The 13,353-nt window shown below is 40.4% G+C and overlaps 1 protein-coding gene across 1 annotated transcript in view; it reads left to right on the top strand.

Annotated features, from left to right (window-relative positions):
* The window catches only part of CLCN5 (chloride voltage-gated channel 5), a 202,681-nt gene that overhangs the window by 145,100 nt on the left and 44,228 nt on the right, over positions 1–13,353 (top strand). Inside the window, exon 3 of the mRNA XM_056128623.1 lies at positions 10,186–10,332. Coding sequence (XP_055984598.1) covers positions 10,186–10,332 — 147 coding nt within the window. The remainder of the gene's footprint in view (positions 1–10,185; positions 10,333–13,353) is intronic.

Raw genomic sequence — 13,353 nt, 5'->3', positions numbered from 1 at the left:
TTTAAGAAACAGGGATGCTGTCTCGTTTGCCAAGGCATTGAAAATCAGATGGACTAGACACGTAATGAGATTTGGAGACGACCACTTGACTAGAGCTGTTACCGACTAGATTCCATGGGATGTCAAAAGACCGCATGGCCTCCCACCTACGAGATGGTCAGACTTCTTCGTCAAGATCCTGAATGATTGGTTTGTGGCTGTTCATGTTCCTAGAACAAACAGACGACATTGGGCTACACTAGCACGCTACATGGACGAATGGAGACGGTACTGGTGCCTGCTCAGGCAAATCGATGAGTAACGGGATGTCAGGTGATTAAGTGAAGTGATCAAGTGGTTTTAACCATCACTTCAATGTCACTAACACCCACATCTTCTCCACTCAATCTTCATCTCATCTGGCTTACCCAGCATAATTTTTCTGTCTGTTCCACTAGCCTGATGTAATTTGTACATAGTATGAGGTTTGTCACTGGTATGCACAATTGTCAGGTTAATCTCTTTATTACAGATAAAGTTGTTGACTCTGAACATATTATTTTGGGCTTAACTTCTTCGAAACACTAACTAGGCAAGTTACTTAGCCTAAGTTTCAGTTTCCAATTTTGTGCTTGAGTAGAAATTCTAGAGCATAGGTAGGTAGCACTGTAGCACTGTCCTCCCGTTGTTCATCGATTTGCTCAAGCGGGCACCAGTAACATCTCCATTGAGACTTGTTACTGCTTTTGAAATATCGAATACACCACCGGGAGCTTGCCAGCCTCTGCCGCATGGAAGGGATACTCTCGGTAGTTTGCTGGCTCCCTGAGAGGGACGGAGGAATCGAACCCGGGTTGGCTGTGTGCAAGGCTAACGTCCTACCTGCTGTGCTATCACTCCAGCCCCATAGCATAGGTACAATAGAAAAATTAAGTGAAAGAGTTCCTTGTAAGTACATAGCCCAGTTCCTGAAATTGTTAAGGATCTAGTAGGCTTGGTTTTTTCCTTCCTTTATACTCAATGTTTAAATTTTATTTATTTATTTATTTATTTTTATTTATTTATTTATTTTACAGTGGTAGATTTACAATTTTTTGTGCTTGGGTTTCAATTATACAATGATCAGATACCCATCCCTCCACCAGTGCCCGTTTTTCACCACCATGGATAATATCCCTCCCACGCCCATCCCCCCATCCCCCCTGCCTCTGTGGCAGGGCAATCCCCTGTGTTCTCTCTCTCCGTTTGGGTGTTGTGGTCTGCAAAAGAGGCATTGAGTGGCAAACATGTTCAGTCCATAGTCTACTTTCGACATGCATCTCCCCTCCTGGGAGGATCCTCCAAACATCCTTTATTTGGTGCTCCCTTCTCTATCTGAACTGCACTTTCCTCTAGGATACCCGGCTGGCCTCTAAGTTATGGAGTAATCCTCCTGGTGCTGATCTCAGCTATTCTTGGGTATTAATCTCATACTTTGTTACTTTATATCCCCCAGATGAATGCAATCTTTCTATGTCTATCCCTCTCTTTCTGACTCATTTCGCTTAGCATGATACTTTCCATATTGTACCACTTGTATGTAAATTTCATGACTTCATCTTTTCTAACAGCTACATAGTACTCCATTGTGTAGATGTACCAAAGTTTCTTTAACCAGTCATCTGTTCTTGGGCATTCAGGTTTCTTCCAGTTTCTGGCTATTGTAAAGAGTGCTGCAATGAACAAACAAGTGCAGATGTCACTTCGACTATACATTTTTGCCTCTCTGGGATATATTCCCAGGAGTGGTATTGCTGGGTCAAATGGGAGCTCAATTTCTAATGTTTTGAGAATCGTCCATACTGTTGTCCAGAAGGGCTGAACCAGTGGACATTCCCACCAACAGTGAAGGAGTGTCCCTTTCTCGCCACATCCACGCCAGCATTGGTTGCTTTTGTTCTTTTGAATGTGGGCCAGTCTCTGAGGTGTGAGATGGTATCTCATTGTGGTTTTGGTCTGCATCTCTCTGATGATTAATGATGTAGAGCATTTTCTCATGTGCTTTTTTGCCATTCGGATTTCTTCTTTGAGAAAGTTTCTGTTCATTTCATTGCCCCATTTTTTGATGGGGTTGGATGTTTTCTTCTTGTGGAGTTTAACCAGTATTTTCTATATCCTGGATATCAACCCCTTGTCAGATGTGTATTCGGCGAATATACTTTCCCATTCTGTAGACTGTCTTTGTATTTTGGTCACTGTTTCTTTGGAGATGCAGAAGCTTCTTAGTTTTAGATAGTCCCATTTATCTATCTCTGTTTTCACTTGCTTGGCCAGTGGCGTGGCATCTTTGAAGATACCATTAGCTTCAATATCATGGAGGGTTTTGCCAACTTTATCTTCAATGTACCTTATGGTTTCTGGTCTGATGTTGAGGTCTTTAATCCATTTTGATCTTACTTTTGTACATGGTGTTAGGCAGAGTTCTGAGCCTATTTTTTTGCATGTAGTCGTCCAGTGATGCCAGCACAATTTATTAAAGAGGCTTTCCTTACTCCACTTCACATTACTTGCACCTTTATCAAAGATTAGATGATCATATGATTGAGGGGAGATGTCAGTGTATTCAACCCTGTTCCATTGGTCTGCAACTCTGCCTTTGTTCCAGTACCATGCTGTTTTAATTATTACTGCTTTGTAGTACAGTTTGAACTTAGGGAGGTTGATTCCTCCCATTTTCTTTTTCCCAAGAATTGCTTTAGCTATTCGTGGGGGCTTATTGTTCCATATAAATTTCAGGAGTGTTTGCTCCATTTCTGTGAAGAATGTCATGGGTATCCTTATAGGGATTGCATTGAATTTATACAATGCTTTCGGTAGTATTGCCATTTTGACAATGTTAAGTCTCCCGACCCATGAGCAGGGGATATCTTTCCATTTCATCATCACTTAATCACTTAATCACTTAATCCCCGTTATTCATCGATTTATTCGAGCGGGTGCCAGTAACGTTTCCATTCATCCCGGTTGCGTGCTAGCGTAGCCCAATGGTATCTGTTCGTTTTAGGAACATGTAGAGCCTCAAACCGATCATTTAGGGTCTTGACGAAGAAGTCTGACCATCTTATAGGTGGCCGTCCACGTGATCTTTTGATGTCTCGTGGAATCCAATCAGTAATGGCTCTAGTCCAGCGGTTGTCTGTAAACCTCATTACGTGTCCAGCCCATCTGATTTTTGATGTCTTGGCAAATGAGACAGCGTCCCTGATTCTTGAGCGTTGACGAAGATCAGAACTCTGGATTCTATCTCTCATTTGAGTGAATCGTGATATTCCAAGCATAGTTCTTTCGATTCCTCTTTGAGAGACCCGAATAGCGTTCTCATCCTGTTTTCGTAGGGTCCAGGTCTCTGAGGCATATGTTAATGCAGGAAGAATAGTGGAATCAAAGAGATGTGCTCGTAGCTGGAGGTTCTTTGTCCTTTTAGTTATTTCTTCAATGCTCTTGAAGGCATTCCAAGCCGCTCTCTTCCTCCTGCGCAACTCAGGTGCCAGGTCATTCATCATGTTGATTTCTCGACCTAGGTATATATAACTGTTGCATTCGGAGATGGTGGTTCCGTTGAGAGCAAATGGAGCGTCAGGAACAAGGCTGTTTCTCATAAACATTGTCTTCGTAAGATTCAGCTGTAGTCCTACCTTTCCACACTCACGGTCAAAGTCGGCCAGCATTTGTGCTGCTTGGCTGATGTTTGGTGTTATTAGAACGATGTCATCAGCAAAGCGGAGGTGGTGTAGTTGCCGACCATCTATCTTCACTCCCATGTTTTCCCATTCTAGTCGTCGCATGATGTTCTCGAGGGTGGCACTGAAGAGTTTTGGTGAAATGGTATCACCCTGCCGAACCCCTCTCTTGATATGGATGATTACATCTTTGTAGAATGGTGAGATCTTGGTAGTGAATCCGCAATAGAGCTCACGAAGGATCCTGATGTATTGAGTTTGTACGCCCTGATTGGCTAGGGCTTCCATGACCGCTTCCGTCTCAACAGAATCAAAGGCCTTCTTTAAATCAATGAACGTTAGACAGAGCGGCATCATTTCCTCATGTCCTCTTTTATTTCCTGAAGTAGCGTTTTGTAGTTTTCTTTGTACAGGTCCTTTACTTCCTTAGTTAAGCTGATTCCTAGGTACTTGATTTTCTGGGGCACAATTGTGAACGGGATTGTTTTTTTCATGTTGCTTTCTTCTCTCTCACTGTTTGCGTATAGGAAAGCCATGGACTTTTGGGTATTGATTTTATAACCTGCAACTTTACTATACGAGTCTATTGTTTCTAGGAGTGTTTTGGTGGAGGTTATTGGGTTCTCTAAGTAGAGTATCATATCATCTGCGAATAGTGAGAGCTTGATTTCTTCCTTTCCTACCTGAATGCCCTTAATATCTTTTTCTAGCCTAATCGCTATTGCAAGTACTTCCAGTAATATATTGAACAGAAGTGGAGAGAGTGGGCATCCCTGTCTCGTCCCTGATCTTAGAGGGAAGGCTCTCAGTTTTTCCCCATTGAGGATGATGCTTGCTGTAGGCTTGTGGTAGATGGCTTTAATTATGTTGAGGAAGGTCCCCTCTATACCCATTTTGGCTAGGCTTTTCATCATAAAGGGGTGCTGGATCTTATCAAATGCTTTCTCTGCATCTATTGATATGATCATATGCTTTTTATCTTTTCTTTTGTTGATATGGTGGATTATGTTGATTGATTTCCGAATGTTAAACCATCCTTGCATCCCTGGGATGAATCCTACTTGGTCATGGTGTATGATCTTTTTGATGAGTAGTTGGATTCTATTTGCTAGTAGTTTGTTGAGGATCTTTGCATCTGTGTTCATCAGGGATATCGGCCTGTAATTCTCTTTCTTTGTGGTATCTCTGTCTGCTTTTGGTATCAGTGTGATATTTGCTTCGTAGAAACTGTTCGGAAATGTTTTTGATATTTCAATTTCGTGGAAAAGCTTAAAGAGCATCGGGAGTAAGTCCTCTTTAAAGATTTGGAAGAACTCACTAGTGAATCCATCCGGGCCAGGACTTTTGTGCTTGGGGAGACTTTTTATTACCATTTCAATTTCCTTGATGGTGATAGGTCTGTTCAGGTATTCCAGGTCTTCTTGGTTCAGCCTTGGGAGTCTGTAGGAGTCTAGGAATTTATCCATTTCCTCGAGGTTTTGATGTTCCGTGGCATAAAGCTTCTCAAAGTACTCCCTGAGGATCCTCTGAATTTCCGTGGTTTCTGTTGTAATGACCCCCTTTTCATTTCTGATTCGGTTTATTAGGGTTTTCTCTCTCCCTTTCTTTGTGAGTTTTGCTAGAGGCTTATCGATCTTGTTAATTTTCTCAAAGAACCAGCTTTTGGTTTCATTAATCTTTCGGATTGTTTTTTGGGTTTCCATCTCGTTAATCTCTGCTCTGAGTTTTATTATTTTCTTTCTCCTGTTCAGGTTGTGGTCCTTTTTTTGGTCCTTCTCCAAGCTCTTAAGCTGTGAGGTTAGGTTACTTATGTGTGCTCGCTCCTCCTTCCTGAGGAATGCTTGTAGAGCTATAAACTTTCCTCTTAACACAGCCTTTGCTGTGTCCCATAAGTTTTGGTAACTCGTGTTCTCATTTTCATTCGTTTCTAGGAATCTTTTGATTTCCTCTTTGATTTCCTGTCTAATCCACTCGTTGTTCAATAGTGCACTGTTTAATTTCCAGGTGTTTGATTTAGTTTTCTGTTTTTGTGTGTGATTTACTTCTAATTTCAGCGCATTATGGTCTGAGAAGATTGTTGATACAATCTCTATCTTCTTAATTTTATGGAGGCATGTTTTGTGTCTCAGCATGTGGTCTATCTTGGAGAATGTTCCATGTACGCTTGAGAAGAATGTGTATTCAGCTTTTTGTGGATGAAGTGCCCTATATATATCTACTAAGTCCCTTTCTTCCATTGTTTCCCTCAAATGAAGTATGTCCTTGCTAAGCTTGAGTCTGGTTGATCTATCAAGAGGTGACAAAGCAGTGTTGAAGTCTCCCACTAGTATTTTGTTGCTATTGATGTCTTTTTCCAAATCTATGAGTAGTTGTTTTAAGTACTTTGCTGGTCTCTCATTAGGTGCATATACATTTATTATTGTAAGTTCTTCCTGTTGTATAGATCCTTTGATCAATAAGAAATGGCCTTCACTGTCTCTTATGACCTTCCTCACTCTGAAATCGATGTGGTCTGATATAAGGATGGCTACCCCAGCTTTTTTATGGGAGCTGTTTGCCTGTAGGATTGTTTTCCAGCCTTTGACTCTAAGTCTGTGTTTGCTTTGACTATTGAGATGCGTTTCTTGCAGGCAGCAGAATGTTGGGTTCAATTTTCTAATCCATCCTGCCACTCTATGTCTTTTAATTGGTGAGTTTAGCCCATTGACATTGAGAGAGATTATTGTTATGGGATTTTGTCCCATTGTTCTGTTAAAATTTGGTGTATTTGAGGGGCCTTTCTTGCCTTAAAGTAGCCCATTTAGTTGTTCTTGTAACCATGGTTTTGAGTCTATGAAGTTCCTGAGCTCTTGTTTGTCTGTGAAACTCTGTGTTGTTCCCTCTATTGTGAATGAGAGTCTCGCTGGGTAAAGTATTTTTGGAGAGGCATTTATTTCATTGAGTTTTTTCACTATGTCCCACCACTGTTTTCGGGCCATGAGGGTTTCATCAGAAAAATCAGCTGTGAATTTTAAGGATGCTCCTTTGTAAGAGATTTCTTTCTTCGATCTTGCTGCTTTCAGAATTTTGTCTCTGTCTAAGGTTTTGGTCATTTTGATCAGAATGTGTCTTGGGGTATTTTTATTCTGATTTCTTCTAGCTGGTACCCTTCGGGCCTCCTGAATGTGGTCACAAGTTTTCTTCAGCTCTGGAAACGTTGTAGCAATGATGTCTTTGACAGTTTCTTCTTCATCAAGGTTTTCTTCCTGTACCTCTGGGACTCCAATAATTCTTATATTACCCCTCTTGGCTTCATCACGATCTTCTCTTACCATCTGTTCCCGAACTGTGAGTCTCTTTTCCATTTTCTGCTCTTTTCTGGAGAGTCTCTGAACTTCATCTTCAAGTTCACTGATTCTGTTCTCAGCAGCTGTTACTCTGCTGCTGAGGCCTTCCACTTAGCTTTTCAATTCGGCTACGAGATTTTTCAGGTCTGATATTTCTGATTGCATTTTCCTCATTTCTGCCTTCAGATCCTCTTGTCTTCTGTTGGCATTGCTTTCCATTGTTTCTTTTAATTCCCTAAGCATCCTAAGTAGCTCCCTCCTGAATTCCTTGTCAGAGAGTTTGTCTAACACTACAGTACTGTTGGTGTCATCTGGGCTAGACTCTTCAATATGAAAGTTTGGTGGGCTTTTGCGTTGCTTTACCATTGTGAGAGGTGTGGTTTAGTCCTTCACGTTCACTGTAACTATTCTGCTTGATATGCAGTGTGAGTTAAGATAGGCTTATGAGTTATTGGCTACTGTGTTTCTAGCGGCTGAGATAAAATAGAGAAGTTTCCATCTAAGAAGGTAGCTTATGGTTCCTATGGCATATGTACTGGAAAAATATTTCGCGGCTGCTAATGCGGCCGCGGCTCCGGAAAGAGTCCCTGGCACTGGGCGAGGAGTTGGGAACGTCTCCAGTTTGGAATTGGAGCCGTTCAGCTTTGTTGCCCAGAGCTGGGCCTCCATGCCCATCCCGTGCAGCTCAGGGGTTGAAAACCGGCTTTCTAGGGGCTGGATCTAGTTGCGCATGCCCAGAAAGGGTCCCAGGCCCTTGGAGGCGGGCTGTACCTGTATGGAATTGGAGCCGTTCAGCTTTGTTGCCCAGAGCTGGGCCTCCGTGCCCGTCCCGCACAGCTCAGGGGTTGAAAACCGGCTTTCTAGGGGCTGGATCTAGGTGCGCATGCCCAGAAAGGGTCCCAGGCCCTTGGAGGTGGGCTGTACCTGTTTGGAATTGGAGCCGTTCAGCTTTGTTGCCCAGAGCTGGGCCTCCGTGCCCGTCCCGCACAGCTCAGGGGTTGAAAACCGGCTTTCTAGGGGTCAATGTTTAAAATTTTTAATTCATCTGTTGTGCTTTCATTTTTCAGGGAAGTTTTTTTTGTCCTAACTAGGTTGTATGTATGTACGTGTGTGTTATTTGGGGTCAGAGCTAATGAGGCTGAAGTGCTGCTTCCACCTCTCTGATTTGGGGGTTTATCCTGGTAGTGCTCAGGGGATCATATGGTGCTAGAAATAGAGCTGGGGTCACCACATGCAAAAAAAGCACCTTAGCCTTTGTAAGCTCTCTTTGGCCCCGTGATTAGTGTTTTCTTTATACTACTGCCTTTATCATTCATAATTCTGACAGCCTAAAGAGTTTCTGAAAGAATTAAAATAATTAAAAGGGAATATTGCTTGCCTAATTCATTACAACTTTTTTGTCTATAATTCTTTTGGGGGGACACATCTGGCAGTGCTCAGGACTTACTCTGGGCTTTGTGCTCAGGAGTCACTTCTGGTGCATACAAGTGACAATATAGTGTGCCATGGATAGAACCCAGGTTGACCACATGCAAAATAAGTGCGTTACCCACTGTACTGTCTCTCTGGCCGCTCTCTCTATAATTCTTGGTCAAAATTTCATTCAAAAAAGTGGGAGAAGTGGAAGAGACTAGATAAGGTTAACTTGGCCATGGTGTTTACTTTAAAAAGTAATATTTTGATTCCAGGGAGATGTCTCAAGGCCTAGAGTGCAAGCTTTGCATTTGGGAGTCCAAGATTTAATTTAAGGCAACAAATGGTCCCCCAGATATTGCAAGGAATGGCTTTCAAACACTGGCAATAGCCTAAGCACTGCTGATTATGCCTTCCACCAAAAAAAAGCAACAACAAAGTTTAATATACTAAGATTTTGTTTGGGGGCAACAGCCAGTGATGCTCAGACTTCCTCGTGACTCTGCATTCAGGGATCATACCTGGTGGGGTTTGGAGGACCTTATATGGTTCTGGGAGCAAACCTGGGTAGGCTGCATACAAGACAAGTGTTTTACCCACTATACTAACTCTCTGGCCCCACAAAGATTTTTTTGAATTACATGTATAAGATTCACACTTGGAATACAGAAAGTGTTTCATATTTAATATTGAATTCTTGAGCAGAGAACAAAATTGAACAGCATATTATGCCTCTTTTATGTAGATCACACAACATTTCTGTGTATCTATGTTGTATTAGGGAGTTTGGGAGAGTCCAAGGGATAAGGTAATAAGTATTTCCTCATTCCCATATGACTAGCACATTTCTTAGTTTGGTGTGCAGTTTTCATTTCAGTTGCTTACTTGTGATATCCCAGGAGTTTTGTCCACATGTTCTCATTTGTCTAGTTCATTTTAATGGTTCTCAAAACTCTCAAGTATATGGTAGGGGTAGAGGTACATTGAATCTAAAGCAATATGTATATATTAAATAGATTACCTGTGTATGTTGTCAAAGTAAGAGCGTGAAAGAAGATCCATGTGTAGGTGATACTGAAAAGGTGGAAACAATCTAAATGTCTATGAGCTCATAAATAAAATGCTGTATATCCATAGAGTGTTTTATATTAAGAAATGAAGTGCTAATACACACTATGACATAGATAGGCTTTTTTAAAATGAGAAGTAGGGGGCCAGGGCGATAGTACAGTGGGTGGATCACTTGATTTTCACCTGATCAACCCTGGTTTGATTCCCTAGCACCCCATATAGTCCTGTGAGCATAGTCAGAAATGACTCCTGAGCACAGAGCTAGGAGAAACCCCTGAGCACTGCCTGGTATTGCCCCAACACAAATATATATATATATATATATATATATATATATATATCTCCCAGAAACAAAAATGTCAAGATGTATTATGCCATTAAATGAAATATGGAAAATCAGAGACAGAAGAAGAATAGAGGTAATAAGAGGTAGGGATGTGGAAGATTAGGAGTTTTTATGTTTAGTAGGTACAGAGGTTGTTTAGGGTGATGAAAACTTCTGAAAATGAGTAGTGATGATCGTATTACATTGTACAATTGATGCTATTAAATTGTCTAGTATAACACAGTTCAAATGGTAATTTTCATGTTATATGTGTTTATCACAGTTATAAAAAAGCATAAATGTTGAGGTACTTGTGTCTTAGAATAATCTTCCTGTTTTCCTGTTTGCACAGGAGCAATGGATAATCGAGGCTTTCAGCAGGGGAGTTTCAGTAGCTTCCGGAGCAGCTCTAGTGATGAAGACTTGATGGACATACCTGGGACAGCGATGGATTTCTCCATGAGAGATGATGTTCCTCCTCTTGATGAAGAAATAGAAGGTATTATTACCCAAAAGAATTTATCTTTTAAAATATTTTTTTTAAATTTTTGTTAGTGAAGCACCATGAGGTACAGTTGTAGACTTGCAAATTTTTGTGCTTGGGTTACAGTTATTCAATGATCAAGTACCCATCCCTCTACCAGTGTCCATTCTCTACCTCTAATGCTCCCAGTATCCCTCCTTCCTCCCCATCCCCCCCATCACACCCCGCCTCTGTGGCAGGGGATTCCCTTTTGTTCTTTTTGGGTGCTGTGGTTTGCAAAAGAGGCATGGCAAGCATTATCCTCAATGGGGAAAAACTAAGGGCCTTTCCTCTAAGATTAGGGACAAGACAAGGATGCCCACTATCACCACTTCTGTTCAATATAGTACTGGAAGTACTTGCAATAGTGATTATGCAAGAAAAACCATCCAGATAGGAAAGGAAGAAATCAAGCTCTCATTATTCGCAGATGATATGATACTATAACTCAAGAAACCTAAATCCTCTACCTAGAAACAATAGACTTGTACAGTAAAGTCGCAGGCTATAAAATTAATACCCAAAAATCCATGGTCTTCCTATACGCAAATAATGAGACAGAGGAAAGTGACATGAAAAAAACAATCCCATTCACAATCGTGCCCCAGAAAATCTTGGAATCAGTGTAACTAAAGAGTTAAAGGACCTTTACAACAAAAACTACAAAACGCTACTCCATGAAATAAAAGAGGACACGAGGAAATGGAAACATATCCTCTTTTAAAATATTTTGATGTGCATGTAGTACAGTTATTTACATGCGTAGGTTCTTGTCATGTACTGCTAACATGATACAGCTAATTCTTGCACCTGAAGAATTCCTTTGCAATTTAGACCACCTTTGTGCTTGGGTTTCAGTAGATAGATAAACAGATCAATAGATCAATCCTAATCCATAGTAACCATTGATCTATTCTCTACTATTATAGTTTTTTTTTTTCAGAATTTTATATACATAGAGTCATTTCAAATGTCACCTTTTGAGAAAGACTTCTGTTTTTCAGTTTAAAGTCCTGGAGATTTATTCACTTGTTTTTCTTGCAGAATGGGATCACTGGATTTATAGAAAATGTAGGCTTCACCTTCTAAGAAGTGTTATCTCATTATAGTTTTTTTAATAAATAAGTAAATGGAACATAACTTATAAGTAAATGGAACCCAACTTGTAACCTATTTATAAGTTATACATTGGGTTATAACATATTTATAACCCATATATATGTTATAAATGGAACCCAAGTCCTGACACATACTAGTCATGCACTATACCCACTGAACTACAACCTTGAACTCTCATGGTAATTTTAATATAATTTCCATAATGGCTTGCCATGTTAGACATCATTTTATGGACATTTGTCAACTTTATACTATTTCTGAATAAGAGGTTTCTTCAAATTCTTTTTTTCTTTTAGCTTTTTTTAAACTTGGGGGCCACACCCAGCAATCCTCAGGGCTTACTCCTGACTCTGTGCTCAGAGATCACCTCTGGCAATGGTTAGGGAAACATGTTCGGGTGCCCAGGATTAAACTGGTATGCTGAGTGCAAGACAAATGCCTTAACCTCTATATTATCTCTTTTGCCCTCCTTTTGTTTTTTGAGATTTGAATATATTTTAAATAAGAATGCCACTTATCTGTTAATTGTTGTGCAGTAACATTCCTCTTTTTAAAGACTAAACTCAATTCCCTATAAAGGTTTACCATAGTTTGTTTGATAAGTCTTCTGTTCATACACATTTCTATGGATAGACTTATGCTATTATAAACAATGGTACAATGAGCAACTTTGTCTTTATACCACTTTACCTTGATATATCTGCATCTGTCTTTTAAGTACCTGAGACAATAGTGTTAGCATGCATGTGTAAGAATGTTGAATTTCCCCACAGCCTTGCTGATGCTTTTATAATTCTTTTTTCATCTTTGTAATATAATAGGTAAAAATAGTTTCTGATTATTGTTTTAATTTTCTGACTTAATTTTTCTAGATGTTTCCCGATTAGAGCTGTTTCTGTTTTTTTATGGTATATTTTTATATATTTTATAGGAGTCTTTCATATGTTATTATCAATCTTTTGTCTAGGTTAGGTTCAATATTTTTTCATTTCTGACTTGTCTATTAACTTTTTAAATTTTTAATTTTTTTTATTTATTTGAGTCTAGAGTGATAGCACAGCAGTTAGCGGGCTGACCCAGATTTGATTCCTCTGCCCCTCTTGAGAGAGCCCAGCAAAGCTACTGAGAGTATCATGCCACACGGCAAAAGCCTGGAAAGCTACCCATGACATATTTGATAGGCCAAAAACAGTAACAAGTCTCACAGTGGAGACATTACTGGTGCCCGCTCAAGCAAATCAATGAACGGGAGGATAGTGCTACAGTGCTACATTTATTTGTTTATTTTGCTTTTTGGATAACAATTGGCGATGCTCAGGTTTTTTTCTGGCTCTGCACTCAGAAATTACTCTTGGCGGTGCTCAGGGGACAATGGGATGCCGGGGGAAAAAACCTGGGTTGGCCGTGTGCAAAGCAAGCACCCTACACATTTATTATCACTCTGGTCCCATGTGAACATTTTTAATCAACAAATACTTAAAATTTTTTTGTTTTGGGGGCCAGACCCCAAGTTTCTCAGGGATTATTCCAAGCTCTGTGCTCAGGGATCACTCCTGACAGGCTCAGGGGACCATATCGGGCGCCGGAAATCAAACCCAGGTTGACCGCATGGAAGGCAAGCACTCTCCCGCTATACTATTGCTTCAGCCCCAGATATTTAAATATATATATATATTTATATACATAGTCAGATTTATCACCCTTTTTGTGACTTCTGAGTTTTTTCATTGTACTTAGAAAAGATTACATCTTTTCTATGTTTTGGGGTCACACCAGTAGTGCTTAGCAACCCCTAAGTTCAGGGATCCTGCATCAGAGCATGTGCTTCAGCCCTTTCAGCCTAGAATTATTTTGAAATTAGGGCTGAGGATATAGCTC

The sequence above is a fragment of the Sorex fumeus genome, unplaced genomic scaffold (assembly GCF_029834395.1).
Source record: "Sorex fumeus unplaced genomic scaffold, SorFum_2.1 ptg000065l, whole genome shotgun sequence".
NCBI lineage: Eukaryota > Metazoa > Chordata > Mammalia > Eulipotyphla > Soricidae > Sorex > Sorex fumeus.
The sequence above is the reverse complement of the archived record's forward strand: the minus strand, read 5'-3'. Positions and strand labels throughout refer to the sequence as shown.